The sequence below is a fragment of the Stigmatopora argus genome, chromosome 15, assembly GCF_051989625.1.
Source record: "Stigmatopora argus isolate UIUO_Sarg chromosome 15, RoL_Sarg_1.0, whole genome shotgun sequence".
NCBI lineage: Eukaryota > Metazoa > Chordata > Actinopteri > Syngnathiformes > Syngnathidae > Stigmatopora > Stigmatopora argus.
In genome coordinates, this window is record NC_135401.1 from 11,577,538 (window position 1) to 11,596,566 (window position 19,029).

At 38.0% G+C, this 19,029-nt stretch overlaps 2 protein-coding genes across 6 annotated transcripts in view; one reads left to right on the forward strand and one right to left on the reverse strand.

The window, feature by feature from the left end:
* tdrd9 (tudor domain containing 9) overlaps nucleotides 1–19,029 on the reverse strand; it is a 30,418-nt gene that overhangs the window by 8,808 nt on the left and 2,581 nt on the right. For all 5 annotated transcript variants that reach the window (XM_077621787.1, XM_077621786.1, XM_077621785.1 and 2 more), the window contains exons 2-28: nucleotides 13,957–14,018; nucleotides 13,659–13,732; nucleotides 13,272–13,493; nucleotides 11,524–11,646; nucleotides 11,368–11,448; nucleotides 11,140–11,304; nucleotides 10,951–11,054; nucleotides 10,752–10,871; nucleotides 9,845–9,929; nucleotides 9,721–9,778; nucleotides 9,527–9,631; nucleotides 9,366–9,463; nucleotides 9,166–9,297; nucleotides 7,119–7,278; nucleotides 6,936–6,999; nucleotides 6,809–6,872; nucleotides 6,685–6,729; nucleotides 6,443–6,496; nucleotides 4,853–4,972; nucleotides 4,687–4,794; nucleotides 2,629–2,729; nucleotides 2,384–2,554; nucleotides 2,203–2,314; nucleotides 1,919–2,128; nucleotides 510–599; nucleotides 161–418; nucleotides 1–66 (exon numbers count right to left, since the gene is read on the reverse strand). The exon at nucleotides 1–66 is cut by the window's left edge and continues 102 nt beyond it. In XM_077621787.1, coding sequence (XP_077477913.1) covers nucleotides 1–66; nucleotides 161–418; nucleotides 510–599; nucleotides 1,919–2,128; nucleotides 2,203–2,314; nucleotides 2,384–2,554; nucleotides 2,629–2,729; nucleotides 4,687–4,794; nucleotides 4,853–4,972; nucleotides 6,443–6,496; nucleotides 6,685–6,729; nucleotides 6,809–6,872; nucleotides 6,936–6,999; nucleotides 7,119–7,278; nucleotides 9,166–9,297; nucleotides 9,366–9,463; nucleotides 9,527–9,631; nucleotides 9,721–9,778; nucleotides 9,845–9,929; nucleotides 10,752–10,871; nucleotides 10,951–11,054; nucleotides 11,140–11,304; nucleotides 11,368–11,448; nucleotides 11,524–11,646; nucleotides 13,272–13,493; nucleotides 13,659–13,732; nucleotides 13,957–14,018 — 3,052 coding nt within the window. The remainder of the gene's footprint in view (nucleotides 67–160; nucleotides 419–509; nucleotides 600–1,918; nucleotides 2,129–2,202; nucleotides 2,315–2,383; nucleotides 2,555–2,628; nucleotides 2,730–4,686; nucleotides 4,795–4,852; nucleotides 4,973–6,442; nucleotides 6,497–6,684; nucleotides 6,730–6,808; nucleotides 6,873–6,935; nucleotides 7,000–7,118; nucleotides 7,279–9,165; nucleotides 9,298–9,365; nucleotides 9,464–9,526; nucleotides 9,632–9,720; nucleotides 9,779–9,844; nucleotides 9,930–10,751; nucleotides 10,872–10,950; nucleotides 11,055–11,139; nucleotides 11,305–11,367; nucleotides 11,449–11,523; nucleotides 11,647–13,271; nucleotides 13,494–13,658; nucleotides 13,733–13,956; nucleotides 14,019–19,029) is intronic.
* rd3l (RD3 like) lies at nucleotides 15,767–18,408 on the forward strand. Its single transcript, XM_077621794.1, has 2 exons — nucleotides 15,767–16,057; nucleotides 17,376–18,408. Exons 1-2 carry the CDS (start codon nucleotides 15,774–15,776, stop codon nucleotides 17,731–17,733), a joined length of 642 nt encoding a protein of 213 aa, XP_077477920.1. The 5' UTR covers nucleotides 15,767–15,773; the 3' UTR covers nucleotides 17,734–18,408.

Below are 19,029 nucleotides of genomic sequence, written 5' to 3' on the forward strand. Positions count from 1 at the left end.
GGCATTTGGGACATACAAGCCCGTTTTGATATCCTGGTAGAGCGAAAGCAGCATTTCGTGATTTTCCTGCAAATCAAAGGTGACACATTAAGAATGATGAGCACATATAAACATCATTCAGTTCTCCAATTCAGTATTTTTCTGTCGGATTGCGAATTACTTTGGAGTCAAAGCTTTCCTCAACATGGACGGCATGGCCTTCTTCAACAAAGATATCCACTAAGCTTTTGTCCGTTTTCTCTGTGCTGACGAACAGCTGCACACGCATGACTCGGTGGAGAATCGAGTACAGCGACACCCTGACAGATTGGTCTTTCACCAGGGTGGTGAATCGATGATGGGCACGGCTGCTCCACTGCCTGCCCGTAATGATGGACTTGGGAGACGGGCGCATTTCAACCACTTGGAATTCCTGAGCCTGTGGCATAGAAGAAGGGCATTTGTCTTTCTGTTGGGTAAAACGCTGGCGCTTGAGAAAGGATTCAAACGGTGAGTCACACTATGGCAACCTGAAAGGCTTGAGACTGGAGCTCAGATGGGAGTTCCCTCAGGTCATCGCATTGGACAACGTCTATGTTACCCAAGTCCAAGAAGAACACCTGCAGAATAAAAATGAAAAATGTGCCTTCTCTGGGTATACTTTAATGATCAGGGGTCAGGAACCTTTTTGAAAGAGAGAGCCATAAACAATTCCTATTTTCAAATGTTATTCCTTGAGAGCCATAATCAAGTCAAAATACATTTAAAAAATTGTGATTTTTTTTTAAAGTACAAACAATCTCTAAATTATTTTGACAACGTTGTTACGCTGCTGCTAATCAATGAGTTCAATGAGTATCAATGAGAGAATGGATGCAGAAGACTCTAATGAATAAAATCAATGCCAGTGCCTACGTGATGCTCCTATTGGTGCGTTTGGGCCCGGCTCTCTCACCACCGCTTTCCATATTTTAGCTCAACGCCATATGCACCCATCAAAAGAGCCACAAGTGGCTTCCGAGCCATAGGTTCCCTACCCTTGCTTTAATGTGAGGCATGGAAACAGTTGAGCAAATTTTAGATGATTAGCATGAAGCAAGTTTCATTACTACAAGCTTCAAGAAAGCAATTTGTCAGGACCATTGAAGTGTAACAAGCTGATAATTGGTACATATTTAGATTCAAATATTTCATCTTATGTATTCATTTAATTGTTAAAAAAGTATAGAATTATGGAATTATTTTTGAAATATGAGGGAAGGCCCAATCAAGCACAGTAGCTGTACATATCTGTTACCATTTGATTCTAATCAAGAGGCTTCAATTGATTTAAATGTACAAATTTAACAGTTACAGAGAAACAATATACAAAGCAATTTGGATGTTTTTAACAATGTCAAAAATGACCATGTTGATCAATATTTTATGTTTGAATTGATTTTGATTCAAAAATCTTTAACCATGGGTCTCCCAGAGAAGTTTTGTTTAATAATATTTTAAAAAAACAGTATATTATAATAACGTATGAAACAAAAACACTATTTCCAAGAAGTGGTCGAAAAACATGGGATCAGCCATTTTATCAACGTATTTTAGCTATAATCAAATGTGGGAATTCCAAGTTGCTGCCCATTTTTGGTTCTGATTTTATCACTCTATGTCTGCGCGTGGTTATACCTGACATCACAAAATCGCTGCAGTGTCTTTTTTCTGTTCTTTTTTTCCCCCTTAAATATCATGTTTTCCATTTTCAGGGCTCTGGTAATTCACCATTTAAAAAAATAAACACCTTGGGCAGTCATCATTCACATGAAGATCATTTATACTAAACGATATATTTGGCTTTAGGTAATCTATATATTGATTCAAATCCCTGTATCGTTACACCACCAGCTATCAACAGATGAGATTATAGTGAATAAACATCACCCACACCTACCTCCACTGTCTTTTCATGTATGTGCAGTATCTTGGCGCGGTAGTAGAGACCCTGCTTATTTGAATTAGGTGCCAGGCAAAAAAGGTTCGGATAGAGGGACATAGTCAGGGGTTGGAGGGTGCGCGAGTTGATCTCTCCTGTCAGTTGGCGCTGTTTCTGCATGCTGACTTCATCTGCCGGAAAACCCCAAAAATGACCCACGTCCACCACCTGCGGGAAAAACATTAAAACACTTTATGTATGGATCTCCTTTGCTAAAATGTCAATGAATGTTGAACGCAGACCAAGGTAACGTTGACCATAAACAAGTTGTTGGGGGGAAGTTTGTCTGGGTCAAGCGTGCTGCTCAATACTCCCACAGGGAAGACAGAATCACTCTGTAAGTCAACATTCACCCTGCACAGCAGCATCATAGACATGTCAGAAAAACATTTGAGGCATATACGTTTTTCCTGGCGAGTATACCGTGCGTATTTCAAGTGAGTTATCGGTCTCTTTCCGGCACCCATTTCAATTTGTTCGATGGGGTAGACCGAAAGCTCCAGGTCAGGATTCTGCTGGGCCAGAAGGAGGGCCAGCGACACCTCGGGAAGGGTTGAGCTCTCGTGCGACGTCCTGTAGAATTCCACATATGCCCTGTGCGCAAAAGGATACAAATTCAAATTGAATCGATGGGGAGGGGGGAAAAAAACCTGCTCATATTTCACTACCTGGAATGCTCAAAGCAAATGGTTTTGACCTGTCCACATTGTCGGAAGAGAGACTGCAGCTGCTTGTAGTAAAGAAAACTGAAAGGGGGGAGGTTCCTCAGCTGTACATGACAAATAAATATGCACAAGGTAAGTTCATTGGTCAGCTGTTTTAAAAAGTTTTTTAAGACACCTTCCATTTGAAGTAAAAATGAAGAAATTGTTTGAAAATAGACTGCTGTTAGAAAGCGTGTCAATTTAGAACCAGTAAAATTGTTTTTTTTTAAAACAGTTGGTATATGTAATATGGCTTGCTATAATTCTGGAGGGGTGTGCATGTCAACTGTCAATCACACCACAGGTACTTACTAGCGTTAATGCTATTTCGATTAGCATTAGAATGGTGTATGTGTAAACCACCTGAGCCGGAATACAATTTTGAACAAGAAAACTGCACGTTTCCAAGTGTTTCGGTCTGTCGCGGAATGGTAGAGTATTTTATATTTTTGAAAATTGTCAATGCACAGTATGCTAAAGTACTCTGGATAAACCACGTGTATATCCATCAGAAAGAATAGTAGTAAATGTTGTCAGAATTCAGACTTGCCCTGAACAATATTTCATTAGTACAACAACTTCTTAGGCTGGCTTGCTTGACATAAACGAGCTGTGATAGCTGCTTATTAAGTGGTGCATTAACATTAGACACTTCAAAAGTACAATTATTCAATTCGGCGCACTTTCAGTAAAAGAATAGGCGCTCATCTCAGCTAGCCCATTTCTAAATCAGTATAAATGCCGAGATGTCTTTGGTTGGGGCGTATGTCGAAAGTCTTTTTTGATGCCCTCATTTTTCAGTAGTTTCAACAATGTCACTACCAGGTGGACTTCATGTGTGTGGCTCCAGTTTCTTACCTAGGTCTACAATGTCTTGTGTGTCTTCCTACTGCAACCAAGAAATTTCCCGAATACGGGATGAAATAAAGTTCTAACCTAACGTTGTTTCGTACATTGTGGAATCCAGGGAATGTGGTCATTAAAGGAATTGTGGTATTGGTCCTTGTCAAAATGGAAAACGGACTCATTAATTAGGAAGAGCCGCTGACGGCACGCTTAGCCTTACATATACTGGGGTGAGCCAAAAAGCAGGATGTGACAACACTGATTGAATTTTAGACCTGCCTTAAAAATTCTGACAAAAATCCAGACAAAAAAAAAAGTTTCAGGCTATAACTCTATGTTATGCCACACCTATATCAATATTATCTAAAATTCATATTATTAGAAGAAAATCATCCAAATAAATAAAAATATTATGTAATAAATACTAGATCAATATTATATAAAATTAACATTATTAGAAGAAAATCATCCAAATAAATTAAAATACTATGTAATAAATCAACATTATATAAAATTAATATCATGAGAAGAAATTCATCCAAATAAATATAAATACTATATCAATATTATATAAAATTAATATTATTAGAAAATCAGTCAAATAAATATACATACTATGTAATAAATACTATCTCAATATTATATCAAATTAATATTATGAGAAGAAATTCTTCCAAATAAATATAAATATGTAATAAATACTATATCAATATTATATCAAATTAATATTATTAGAAGAAAATCATCCAAATAAATATAAATACTATGTAATAAATCAACATTATATAAAATTAATATCATGAGAAGAAATTCCCCCAAATAAATATAAATACTATATCAATATTATATAAAATTAATATTATTAGAAAATCAGCCAAATAAATATAAATACTATGTAATAAATACTATCTCAATATTATATCAAATTAATATTATGAGAAGAAATTCATCCAAATAAATATAAATAATATGTAATAAATACTATATCAATATTATATCAAATTAATATTATGAGAAGAAAATCATCCAAATAAATATAAATACTATGTAATAAATATATAATTGTATGCACATTTAAATGGGCAAAAAGGGTTTCATATAAAAACATATTGCAATTGATCGAGATTTAAAAATGTAAATACTTGACAACTCGAGTAATAATATTGGGTTACATACCATCACACTTGTTCTGGGATTAAAGCCATTCAATTCTCTGGAAGCCAGATGCTCATCTATCTCCCCTTGGACAAAGTAGTTGGGGTAGTAGGCCCCAGCAATGACCACCTATTAGAGAGGTACGCCAACTAACACATGTCACACTAAATATCAAATCAGCACAAACCTGAAGAATAAACTTCTGTGTGTGCGTGCTGGTGTAGTCTTTGTGTTTGGTGGTGTTCTCTGGAACAAACATGTTGAACTGTTCCACACGTTTTTTCAGATCTTCATACAACGCTGCAACCTGGCAAGGAGGTTAGTGGTCAGTGGAGAAGGCCTGACTTTGTTGTGACTTTCACCTTGTCTCATCTGTGGTAGCCACAGCGTGGCCCTCGAGCGCTTGACACAATTTTTTTTCTTGGCCCAACACACTTTTTTTACCTCGACCAGGCATGCACCACTATATTATCAGTAGAAAGAATACTACAATAGATGGGGCAATGAAGTATTGAAGCGAAATAATTAGAAATGTCTGTTGTTTGACCAGAATGAGAAAAGGAGAAATGGAAAACAAAAAGGAAGGATTAGTATCACATAAGAATCATAGGTCAAATAGCTGGCGTGATTTAGTGGATGAGCACGTTTTTGTCACGCCAATCTAGAAAAAGTATGGAGGGACATGAAATGCATGCTGGAGAAGCAGCGATGATAGAGCCAACCATTTTCATATATTTTGGAAATGTGTGTTTATACAAAAATATCTGAACACTGAAAAAAATGCAACGCTCCGCCCAGTGCTCATGAGGGAGTTGCGGGGAGAGAGACAGTGCCCATGATGTTCTTATGAGCAGCCTCTTTCGTCCGCTGTATGCTCGTATATCAAAATTTGTCTCGTATCTCAAGATAAATATTTGCTCAAAATTTTACTCGTATCTCAAATGGCTCGTATGACGGGGCACTCGTATGTCGAGGTATTACTGTACTTTAAAAAAATCCCGTACAAAAGTGGTTATACGGCGTACACAATTTGGAACAATAAAAAAAACTAAAATACGGGAAAAACTTATAAGTTGTGGGAGGAGCATTGTGATTCTCAACAAAAAAGTAAATTTGAAGGAAAATAACAAACAAGAAAAGTTGGTTAAAAGCCGTCAAAGACACCCTGAACCCGTGTTTCCCAACCACTGTGCCATGAACAACAGTCAGGTGTGCCGTGTACAATGTAATATTCAGTGAGAAAAATAATATGGCTATAACGAGATTAAAATTGAACTATTACAAGGTTAAAACCAAAATATGATGAACGTTAAATTAAAAATTATACTATTGCAAGATTCAAATTGTGAATTTGTTGCTTATTTTTCATTAACATGAACCGGAAGTTGTTTGATTTCTAGGGCATCAACTTTTGGCGACAGTCTGTGGGCACAATCTTCTTTTTTGCATAATTTTAGGAGATTTAAGTAATATTTGGAGAAAAGTCATAAAATTATGCGATTAAAAAGATGACATTTTTGACTTATTTTTGCATCACTCGAACCGGAAGTTGTTCAGGGTCCGCATACATCTACTTTTGGTGACATTAGGAGAGTGTGAAAAATTAGATTTTGGAATAATTTTGGAGATTTATGTGATTCCTGCTGATAGAACTTTGATGACAACGACTATTATTAATATAGGTGACATAGTTTTAAATTAAAAAAAATTCTGATGCTAACCTATCCAAGATAGAAAAAGGAAAGGGACACTTTAAAGACAAAAAAAACACATCTACCTCTTGGATCCTCTTGATTTGAATGAAGTTTTCCTTTCCCCAGGCCCGTTCATCCTGAGGGGATAAAGGAAAACCATGCAGATGAAAGATTCGATGATCTACATACACGATTATTTCCAATGATCATCGTTTGTTAACTAGGCAAATTATCTTCCTGACGTTGAATGATCAAAACACAGATAACAGGTGTGTTCAGGAAATTAGCGATTAACATGTCAGCTCATTTTCTGTGTTTTGTAGACCTTTTTGTTTCTCAGCTGTCCTAGCTTTTTGGCTCTGAGCCAGGCCTAAGAATAGGGAAAGAAGAAAAAAAATGTCTGTGAGAAAATGAAATGTTTTTTTAATTATTTGGCATCTTAAAATTACCTTGAATGTGTTGATAAATGCTATAGAATCACTTTGGCTTCCTTGGGCAAAGGCCATTTTACTCCTGGAATTATATTATATTATAGAAGGGCAACAAACAAAAAGAAAATGATTTCATGTTATCTACCTGTGACCAGCAAGCTGTTGCATTAAAGGCATGGCAAAGAAACTCGTCATTGAGTTGCAAGCAGCTGAATACAAAAGTGGATGTTAGTCTACAGTAGTTTGCATCAAAAAATAAAAACAAAAACAACACCTTAAGAAAACACTTGATCCCGCGTTACTGTCATTTTAACAGGCTACGACTGACCTAAGATGAGACACTCATCCAAACAACCGAAGACGTGACCCAGGACGATCATCTTGCCAAGGTAAAGGTCCACGGGTAACTGGGCCAGCACTCGGCCCAGGAAGGTCAGCTCACCATCTTCATTTGATTGACCATCCTGTTTAGCAGACAGAGCTCCAATCTACAGAGAAAATGAGAAAATTGCTCTCCTGGGAGGTGACCTTGCAAATTATTAAACATCCTTTTATGGGTTTTTTTGTCAATAATTATGATTTACAGTGAATATAAGGACATAATGGCATCTAGTGAAAATTGTCATAAATTAAACCAGGATGACAGGAGTTATAATTTTTCCAAAACGATACTTTTTTGGAAATTACTATGCACGTTTTTTAAATAAATGAACACAAAAATATTTATTTTATAATTACAATTGCTTTTTAAAAAATACAAAATAGCAAATTAACTCTTAACCTTAATTTAAATATAACCATCAATATTTTACAATGGGCAACATTCTCTTAGTATTTTTTTTCATTTGGTTGTTTCAGGTCTGACCGTTTCCGACTAATTTTGGGGTGCAGACTCCAAAACTGATCCGTTTTTCCTCTCTAATCAATAATTTTGTTCTCTCCAAATTCCACTCGCTTTGTTTGTCTTTATGTCAGTGAGGATACAAACTAAAATGGCTACTCTGTTGTTTGTAGACAGATTTGAGTGAAAATTGGTAGGTACGTATATATTAGGGATGAATATACATTGATCCTCAAAGCCCCAATTTATGCATATATTGTCTCAAGGGATGAATAAATAATTGCAGACTTATTGTTCCCTATAGGCTCACCATTTGCCAGTCGGGCATTAAACCTCTTTGGGTGAGTCTTTTCTGGGAGACTTGTTGTAATTGATCAAATCTGAGATCAGTCTTGGATTCCTTGGACAAGAATGAGCCATGAACCGCTGTCAGTAAAAATAAAAATGATCTTGTCCAGTGTTACTGTATCTGTACCATTTTGTTTCACAAGCAAGGCCAGAGTGTTGAATTGAACCCCTTGAGCACAGAAGTGTGATGTGGTTGTCCAAAGCAATCATCCATCCTGTCAACCTGTCTTAAATCCTGTACGCAACAGTGGCAGGCCGTCTGGGCCTTCAAGGCCTTCTCTGCTGACCTAAGAAATATCTGAATCATATATTATATTTTGGCAATCAATACTTATTAAATAATTCCAAATTGTCTGTTAGCTTCCTTTCATTGATTTTCCCCCTGGTTGCACTGCTTCCAGATGTGTTTTCATATTGAAGCATTTAACCAATCACATTTCAGCCATTATTTGTTGCCAGGGTCAGGAATCTGCCTCAAGGCCTTCACAATCAGTTCTGCGGGCTCTGCTGCATTAAACAAGCGTCGATAAGACTGTTGCTTTAACCTATCAGATTTCGAGTTGGCAACACCACAATGCATTGTCGCAGGCGTAGGGATACGTTATCGCTTTCACCAACTATGATTGGCTAGTGATTAGCCATAGCTACAAAACTGTATTTGGAGCGAACTGCACACGCAAATATATTGTTGTGTTGATTTAAAGCCATTTTCAAGACGGACTATGCCAGGAATACGACAGGACAGGCTCGACTTTGAGCATTAGCTTCGATGGCGATATAAGGAAGAAAGAAAGGAGGATGGATATTGCGTACAGTTAAAAAAGATTTTTGGTGAGTAAAATATGGCTATATTCCTAAATAATATTTCAATTGTGGGCCAAGTTCTGATATCTGAAAAGCTCCGGTCTTTGTTTTTAAGCTCCAGTGTTTGTATTTAATCACTAAATGCTGCTAGGATGTGGATTTTACCCCATTTTAGTGCAATTTTTGCCGTTTTGCCATTGACGCTCACCGCTGTCTTTTCCCGGGAAAATCACCCCCCCGGCCCGGTTGTAATGTCTGAAAAGCTCCAGTATTTGTATTTAATCATTAAATGCTGCTAGAAAGTGGATTTTACCCGTTGAAGGCGCTACGAGAAAATGCACGGACCGCCACTGACGTAATAATATTATGCAACGATACCCACCTCTTTCAGTTCGAGGACAGTCCTCGCAATCTTTTTAAGGTCTGGCGGTGAGGGAGCTGTCGAAAGAAGGGACCGAGCGTCTCCCATGTCGAGCAGCTTCACCTTCAGCATGATGGTGGACAGGGGGGCAAGCTGAGAGGACACACAAGAACCATCAGATGAAGACCACCGGGGTACCATAACTGATTCAAAGCACATACCAGCATCTCCGGTATCATGTAGTCCGGAATTTGTTTTTCCCAGAAGTCTTTGCTGACAAGACGGTAACAGTACCCTTTCGAAACTCGACCCGCTCGTCCTAGCAGATAAGAGGAGGACATCTGAATATACTCATTTGATTGTACTTCAGCTTGTGCCGTACCTCTACGTTGGTTGCAGTTGGTCTTTGCTGCCCAGGAAAGACTGAGGAATTGATAGTTGGTTTCTTTGTCGCAAATCAATTGGCGGGTCAAGCAGAAGTCGATAACTGCACAAAAAAAGGAACCAATGTAGTGAAACGTGACATTATAGCCAAATCTTGAAGGACCACACTGACTAAAAGTTAAGAGATCTCACCATATTTGACATCGGGCACAGTCACAGAGCTTTCTGCAATATTGGTGGAAAGGATGACCTGTCAACGTCAGAATACTATAATTAATCCAGAAAGGAAGAAATGAGAAGAATCAAACATTTTTACCTTTCTGTATCCAGGAACTGGTGGCAAGAATACACCATATTGCTCTTCCAATGTAATAGTAGAGTGGAGGGCATAAACATGCAACCTAAAAAATGCACGAGCAAAGGACAAACAACCCTTTAAAAAGGCACTCATTTAAATCATTGGCTGTTTAATGCCAAATAATAGCACTGGAAGATGAGCGTTCACCATCAGCAATTTAAATAAATACTATGAAAAATAAAATCTAATATGTGTATCATTGGGGGCATAACATTAAATTCCGTTTTTATTCATTTGAATGTTGCTTGTATAAAGATATTAGTTTATAAATGTGCCGTATTTACCGAACTATAAGGCACACCTTCAATGAATGGCCTATCTTAAATTTGTTTCATATATAAGAGCAATGCGGATTATAAAATGCAGTAGTAGTAGGTGGTGTAGGTAGTATTAGTAGTAGGGGACTGTGTTATATATTCACTCGATGGAGCTGTAGTAGTAATAATAGTAGTGTTGGTTATTAATTGTGTTCTAGATCAACTAGATGGAACTGTTCTAAAGAGCATTTCATACAATGATTTACCAATATTGATCCATACATAAAGGCACATCAGATTCTAAAGCGCACCACCAGTTTTTTTCCAAGTATTTGAGTTGCGCCTTATAGTGCGGCAAATACAGTACTTTGGTATAAGAAATATATGGAAAATACAAAAACGAATCCAAATGTCATTAAAATTGAAACCTCACTAAACCTGACATTCACATATGTAGACATCTCTCTTACTGTATATTATATCTTAATATTGTAGCCAACATGCCCCAAAATGTGAGGTCGACATATATGAATGTCAAGTCTTTATGAGGTCAAGTAAAAAAATAAAAAATAAAAATAATGAGTTTCAATGACTAATTTAATCATAACCTCCTGTTGACCAGCTTGGCCAGGGCTTGCTGCATGCATATTATTTCGCAAATGCCTGGTAGAAAGACGAGTACACTGCCTCTTTCTGAGAAGCTCACACCGCCGTCTTTCTCTGCATCACTGTGAAAACAGAAACTCCACCACTGAGTCTCCATTGGAGGCTGCCGAAATGCACGCAATTCATGAACTGAGTGTCCACCTGATATTTTTGATCTCCATCCTGTCAAAGCTCTCAATGAGGGAGATTGCAAGCGCATATGTCGGAGCTCGGATACAGGCATTATCCAAACTTGCTGAATCCAGCTGTTAAAGCAAACATAAAAACACATTAGGAAACAAACACACGGCTCAAAAGAAAGCATCAGCAATAATTAATTTGAGACTGTACATAATATGGACTCAAGTCCTTGAGGTCATCCAGGTAAAAGTCCTCAATGCCATAAAGGGTCCCCTCCACCTCAAAGATATAAGCTGGGCTCATTTTTCCTTGAACAAGGGTGCTAAAGTACTCGGAAAACTGTCTGCAGTTGATGGTGGCTGACATGAGGATTACCTGGAACAGCACATTTACTGTTAAAGATGACTCAAACAATTCAACATCTCCGATTCTAGTCACCTTAACATATCGAGAGTTGGTGTTTAGAAGTTTCCTCACAACCAGCAAGAGAAAATCCATTTCTTCGTTCCGCTCGTGAACCTTGGGACAAGACGCAAGATTATATTTTTATTTCCTCTTTTTAACTAGAATTTTGACACATTGATGTTTACAGACCTCATCAATGAATATATGAGAAAATTCTGTGAGGGTCTTGGCAAAAACAAGTTTTTCCAGTAGTACCCCTGTTGTTACATAAATCAGTCGGGTGTCCTCAGTAGCCTTCTTCTCTAGTCCAACCTAGAATGAAGATAGAAAGTCACTTACTGTTTATTACTAAGGCTATAAAGGACGTTTTTAGGTTACGGTGTGCATATAATAAGCTATGAATATGTATGTATGGTGCCTCTATTTACAAATGTCTCTACATACAAAACATTCAGGTTAAGAAGGGACTCAATGGGAACATTTTGTCTCTACATACAAAAGAAATTCCAACATCCTCGTGGCATCCTGTATTTTATTTTGAAAAAAATCAAAATCAAATCAAAAGCCTTTATTGTCATCATACATATAACGAAATTGGTGGTGCTACTCCACAAAGTGCGTTTTCCCAGTAAAAATATAAATAAGTAATACAAATATATAAAAAGTCACGTCCTGGCAAGGTAAATTCTAAAATATCACACGATTTAAGATATTGCAAATTGTTATTGCACAGAAGGGATTGTGTGTCATGCTAATACAAGTTCAGAGTCCTGATGGCTGTGGGAAAAAACTGTCCCTAAGTCTATTTGTCTGTGCTTAGGGACAGTTTTTTTTCTGGCTAGCTCTGCTGGCCTGGCAATGCCTCGGAAAGGCTGGGTCTCCATGAAGCCTTACCCCAAAACGCCGCACTCCAAACGGCCAATATAGAATAGTCTTGCTTAATGCAGCTTTATCCTTTGTTTAGTCATTCCCAGTGCAAGTGAACCAAACAAGCAGGCTCTTAGGTAAGTGTTCACGAGGCTTGCTTTTGCCCAGCTTGACGACATATGCCCTGTGCATTTTACGTGATGAAGAGTTGTCAAGGCAATCGTCGGATCAATATTTTACAAAACATAACAGAATTTTAAGTTGTGTTTTCTTGTATGTGTACGTATGTTTACTTAGCTGCCAAACGTTTGCCTCCTCCTCCCTCAACTACGCACGCAGGAAAATGAATATATTTGCATTGTGTTATTCATTTTAATGGCATAATAAATAATTTTCGTATCTTTTTTTCTCTTTTTATTGTGTTTTGCACATATTTCATCCAAAATTGGTCTATATGAATAATTTTAAAGGGTTTTGGGGGCACTATTGGGACTTCAGAACAGTTGGAACGAATGACTGTAAATGTAAAATGCGTCTCTACTTGCAAAAAAAATGATGTTACTAAAATACTTCAGGAATGACTTAGTCCAAATCGTGGTATCATTGTAGTATATACTATACTTTAACTTTTGCCACAATTCCGAATGAACCGAATCGGCCCCCCAAATGGCATGCAGAGAGAGGAAACATTTGTCCACTGACATGAATTTTAAAGAAAATTCCCATTGACTTGAGCAAACACATTGCTGCAGGCAAATTCTTTTTAGAAGAGAGCTTTCCTTTCAACTTACAAAAAAGGAAGGAATTGGAGGAAAAGTCCCCCAAGCCAAATGTCATCTCTCGAAAATGTCCACAGATTCAACATTAACGTCTTGAGATAGCTATGTTTTGTGCTATCACCCATCCTGTACTTAAAAGCACTATGAATTACCATGTGTTGAAATGTACTATACAAATACCTACGACTTACCTAAAACTAAAAAAAATAATTAGTGGAGAGGATAATGTGACATTGTGGTTGAAGCTTTTGTACAGTACACAGTATGTATGAATAAAAATCTTGCGCCCACCTGATATCCAACCAGAGTTCCGCAGGTACAGTTTCTTTGAGTGGCTACCCATCGAGCAATGCTGGTGGCACCAAGTTTGCGTGGTTGCGTGACCACAATGTTACAAGGGGCATGTTTATCATTGTAGTGGTCCAGAATGTACTGTGGCAGCTGGGTAGTCTTGCCACTGCCTGTGCCTCCACGAACAATAACAACAGAGTTGTTTTCTATGAAAGAAATCAGCTGAAATGGAGCATACACACAAAGATTCATTATGGTTCATTTAAAAAGTCATTGTCATTCAACAAAGGGATGTTGATTCAATATACTGAAAAGATGCACGATAATAAATGTGACATTTTTATTTGGATTGAAAAAACTCAATCAAGTTTTGTGTTTACAAATTACCTCCTGTCTGTTTTTGGTAATGGGCAAGTTGGGGGTTTTGGAGCTCTCAAGTGGTGGAGGTGGGCTTCCCAAGGCTTCAGAAATGAAATGAAACCATTATATTGTTTTTTTGCATCTATATACACATTATATACACCAGTGGTGGGCGATGAGGACAGCAGATCGTTAAGGGCTTTAACATGTTGACGATCTTATAAGGCTCATATATCGTTAAATCCTCTAATATATACTATATATATATATGTATATATTGTTTTTTTATTGTGAGATTTGACAACTGCAAGGTTTTCATACTCACTTGGTCGGTGATCTTTTATCTTCACACTCTTCTGGTTCTCTTCATCAGGAGCATTTAAGGGGCTGGTTTAAAAAATAAAAACAATGACATTGTCCTTTTTATCTATCATGGGTAATGTTGTGGGGAAAAAAGATTAAAACCAGTCATTGAGTATTTCATAGCAAAGCAACAGGTTAGTTTATAGTTTTGGCCAATGATTTACATTTATTTGCTTGTCAATATTTACCTTATTTTGTTATAATTTCTATTTGATTTAAGAAGAAACATTTATTAGAATTGAATTGGTGGTGTCCTTGCATAAGGGTATATTGTCTCCATATTAATGATTGGAAAATTAGTTGAAGAAATTGTTTTGTCCATAATAGTGCATATCGACAATCAGTTGAGACAATATATTTGCCCGATTGAATCGATCCAAAAATTGCGCAATAATATCGCGATATATCGAGAATAATTACACCAAAAAAATATTGAAAAGACTAACTAAAGCAAAACAAGTTTATTTTCAGTACCTTATAACAATTTATCTAAATGTTGAAAAGCAAAAAAGATCCACATTTATTCAACCTTGAACACATACTAGCCATTAGATGGAGACCATATTAGTGCCATTTGTAAATTCTCACTCGCCCCAAGCAAGGGGAGGTACTATCCTTGATGGTACCACAACACGTGCTCGCCTGCTTTCTTTCTTCTCTAGTGCAAACACAAAGCATCTGACCAAGCGTGGAAAGAGAATCCGAACAAGAAAGGTGACAGCACTTGCACGTCACAGTGTGACTAACTCTCTTGGATGAGTCCAGGACACTAGCAATGGCGGTGATGATGGCAACAAGAAAATAACTGAAACACAAAGAGCAAATGCTACCTTGGATTGTATTGGACAAGAAAACGAGGAAGTGGACTCATCTGAGGGCTTTTATTCCATCACAATTTGCTCGCCAAAATCCTGCTTTTTGTAAGTACTCACCTTTCCTCCTTGGATGTACAGTACGTTCCAAGTTTCAATTATGTTTAAAGCTAATTTTAACTTTACTGCAGCAATGTTTTATTAACAATGCCAATCGCGGAAATATTTCCTTCACTAGTTCGTGAGGATGAGGTCATGTCCATTATTTGATCATTCTTTTGAATATTAGTTCCATTATTCTAGTAATAAGATAAACCTTTAATTTATTTCAATTTAATACATATATTTTAATTTTAAGAAGAAATAAACAAGGGTTAGGGGAACAAGTGATTATGCTTTTAATAACATCTATGTAATCATTCAGTGGTGCCATGATGTACTTAGAAAAGAGTGTTACAGTAATCCCTCGAATATCGCAGTTAATGTAGACCAGATATATCCGCGATAATCGAAAAATCGGGTCACCCCTATTATAACTACCTTATCCTTCAGTGCTGAGTCCTAGTAGCAAGCGGAAGACAGGGGAGTGGCTTCGGCTTGCTAGGTTCAGCATGGATTTTTTCCATTTTTATGAACTTTTAAACTTTATTTATTTACAATTAATAGAAGAAAAAAATTGCTAAGTGAATTCGCGATAATTGAGGGAAGACTGTATATGCAAACACAAAATGAAATACTTGTGTGTTCAAACTCTGCACATTTGCACTCAGTCAATAACTTACATGTGCTTTATTTCCATCATGGACAGTACAATGTATAAACCACAAATTGGAAATGAAAATTGAATAAAAAATGACTTTTACCCAAGTTTAACAATACATCATAAGGTTGAAGCTAGCTTTACAGTGGTTGACATTCAAAGATATCTAAATCTCATATTTTTGTATTTTACAGTGCTTTCCTTGCCATGCCCCGCTTCCGTTGGCTCAAATGGTCACACGACACATCTGCACAAACCGAAGCCTCATCTTGGCGATGCCCCAAGGACAGACCGAGGCACGAGCTTATTCAAGAGCTTTTGTGGCATGTGCAGGAGCGGAGGGTCAGGTCTCTTGAACTGGAGCACCCTCTTACCCGTGGCCTTGTGGATCACCCGCGGTTTCAAACCATCATCCCCACATCAGAGCTGGACCAACTGGAAACGTTGTGTGCCGGCATCTCGCCTGTTTGTGCTGCGGCAGTAATCTCCAGGTGTTTTGCAGAAACCGTGCCATCCTCACATTTCCGTGTTGTCAGCAGGCGAAAGCTGCTTTGCCATCAAAACGCAGCCCGACAGCAGGCGAACCTTACATGAGCCAAAGGGGGTAGGAAAGGCAAGCCGGCTGCCAACCAAGCCACTGCGTGTTAATGTCACACTATCGGGTCATGTGAACATGAGGTGAAGAGAAAGAATTGCTTCTAAAGCATCATACAAACAGATTCGCTGCATTTCCAATCACGACCATTATTTCAATAGTTGACTTCCAAATTTTTCTAACCTGAAAACACATCAAAATGTCTGCCTTTTTCCATGTTTATTTGTATTACCCCCTGTGGCTCAAAATAAAAGTTGGCAAAAGAAAAAAAAACTGTACAGTGGTACCTCGAGATACGATTCCGGGACTGAGCTCGTATGTCGATTTTCTCGTAACTCAAACGAACGTTTCCCATAGAAATAAACTAAAAACAAATGTATTCGTTCCAACCCTCTGAAAAAATACCCAAAACAGGATATTGGATTGGAAAAACATTTTTATTTGTTCTAATTCGCCATCTATCAACAAAGTAACAAATAACTAGTGGTTTAATAGTACTAAAATGTGTTTAATAGTATACTAAAATTTGACGGATTTCGTGAAAAGGAGAGAGAGTGACAGGGGGGTAGACTTTTTGCAAGGCAACACGCTTGTAACATAACAAACAAATTTAAATGAACTTGGATTACGATGCAGACACACTCAAAAATAAATTTAATCTGATGTTACACTAAATGTAATTCTAATTTTGTTTTAAATTTGGATACCTTTCTTCTCCCAGGTTGGCTCTATTTGCCCTGCCTCCACCCTGACTTTCAGATGCAACCTATCGAGAGTTGTTTGCTTTTGGATTCCCTTCAAAATATTCCAAAAATGATCCACACAAATGTCCTCGCAATAGAATAACGCACAACCACTTGCCAACGAGAAGTAGTATATACGCCATTCGCACTGACTAACGGTAAAAAAAACACTGAAAAAATGCAACGCTGCGCCCAGTGCTCACGAGGGAGTTGCGACCAGAAAGACAGTGGCCATGATGTTCTTATGATCCTAACATATTAATGTGGATTCATTCGGTAATTAGCGTTTAGTTGTTGTAAATGTACAACGCCTGCCTTGAGAAGGATAAAGTAGATTGTCAGGTGACCCATGTCGCCATGTTGGCACGGTACACTGAGCCGTTAATAATAATTTAGCAGTGCAAAATAACCTAATAATAATGCTACTCAACCATTTTTGAACAATTATCTGCATGTTATGTGACCCCACAGGTTTCACGAGGTGCTTGCGGCCAGCAAAGTGATGCCTTTGGGTCTTATCTCTGTCTTCAAGAGGGTGTTGACAGATGTCGATCAAAGGAAATGTGGCGAAGACCACAACCTGTCAGAAAAGGCAACAATGTGCCCACCGACGGCGTTTTGGGCAAACAACAAATTGGAGCCAAAGGTTGAAGTGAGCAGTAGTGATGAAAAGTCAAGGGAGGAGATCCCGACTGTGTCTGGATATGTAGATAAGGTCATGTGGTACACCACTTGGCTCACAGGAAGACGGGAATGGGAACTTCCATATTACTATCCAGTTCCCACACAATGGAGTCATGGAATACAGAGAGGAAACTCTCCAGAGTGAATGATTCTATGGTTTCTTGAGTCATTTCTTTGACTTGTAGATGGAAAACATATTTTATAGATTGAATAGCTACATGGTCTAAGGCAGGGGTGGGCAAACGGGTCCTCGAGAGCCGCTGTGGGTGCAGGTTTTTGTTCCAACCGATCCAACACAGACAGTTTAACCCAGGGTTGGGCAAACTTTTTGGCCCGAGGGCCACATTGACTGAAAATTTGACAGGCGGGCCGGGTCAGCACAAGATACGATACATATAAAAAAACTGCATCCGTTAACAGTGCATATGAAACATAAACAGAAAAAAGGACTAATGTATGAAGATACTCATCACTCATCTGGGATTTATGGGGGTGCTTTCTTGGTTTTCATTAGACTAAAGGTCTGTTCACACATATGTAGAGCCAAATAACACCAGAATCCTCTGTGCCATCTTCTGGATGTTTGGAAATTTGGCTGCACTTAATGAAGCCTAAAACTCAGACTTTCAGGGAGTTGAACTTGTCACATTGGAGATCAATCAGTTCCAACTGCAACTCCTGTGGAACCGTTTCCGGGTCTTGTGAGAAAGGGCATGACACCAGCTGTCAATTTTTCCAAAATCACAAAACCGACGGCAGAATTGCTCATGCAGGTCATCCAATGATTTCCTGTATTTTGACCGCATTAAAAAAAAAATAATAATAATATTTTTTTTTTTTTTAAATAATAATAATAATTTGGACAACGTCGGCGGGCCAGATTAAAAGGTCTAACGGGCCGTATATGGCCCGCGGGCCGTAGTTTGCCCATGTCTGGTTTAACCAATGGGATTTCTGCAGAAAACAAGAAGTACCTGTCTGCAATCCACTGATTGTACTTCTAACGTACCAGATTCGTGGAAAGGTTTCCTCTTATTGGTTTAACGAAAACTTGCACCCACTGCGGCCCTTGTGGAATAGTCATACTACTTACGAATGCCTCTAGGTACGAAGGTTTCAGTTTACAATTTTTTTTATATGCAAATGAGTGACTCGAGATATGAAAAAGATCCAAGTTACAAAATCCCCCAAAAAGTGAATGCAATTCCTTATCCGTTATTTTATTTTGAATTCCCCTTATTAAGCGATTAAAAACTACAAATGCAACACGGCACATATTTTCACACACACAGACAAAGGGCACATGTAAACGTTAAAGTCTAAAATGTACTACAAAGTGGACGGCTTTCGGCTGTGGTAGAACCGACTCTTGCCGCCATCTGGCGGACAAACACGGATATTACAGCTATAAACGCCACAGGGAGAGATATTTCAGCGGCGC

Coding starts and splice junctions, on each gene's coding strand:
- rd3l (XM_077621794.1), top strand. CDS start 15,774: ATGCCCCGCTTCCGTTGGCTCAAATGGTCACACGACACATCTGCACAA. Junction 16,058..17,375: donor GCTGCGGCAGTAATCTCCAG/GTGTTTTGCAGA, acceptor GTGACCCCACAG/GTTTCACGAGGTGCTTGCGG.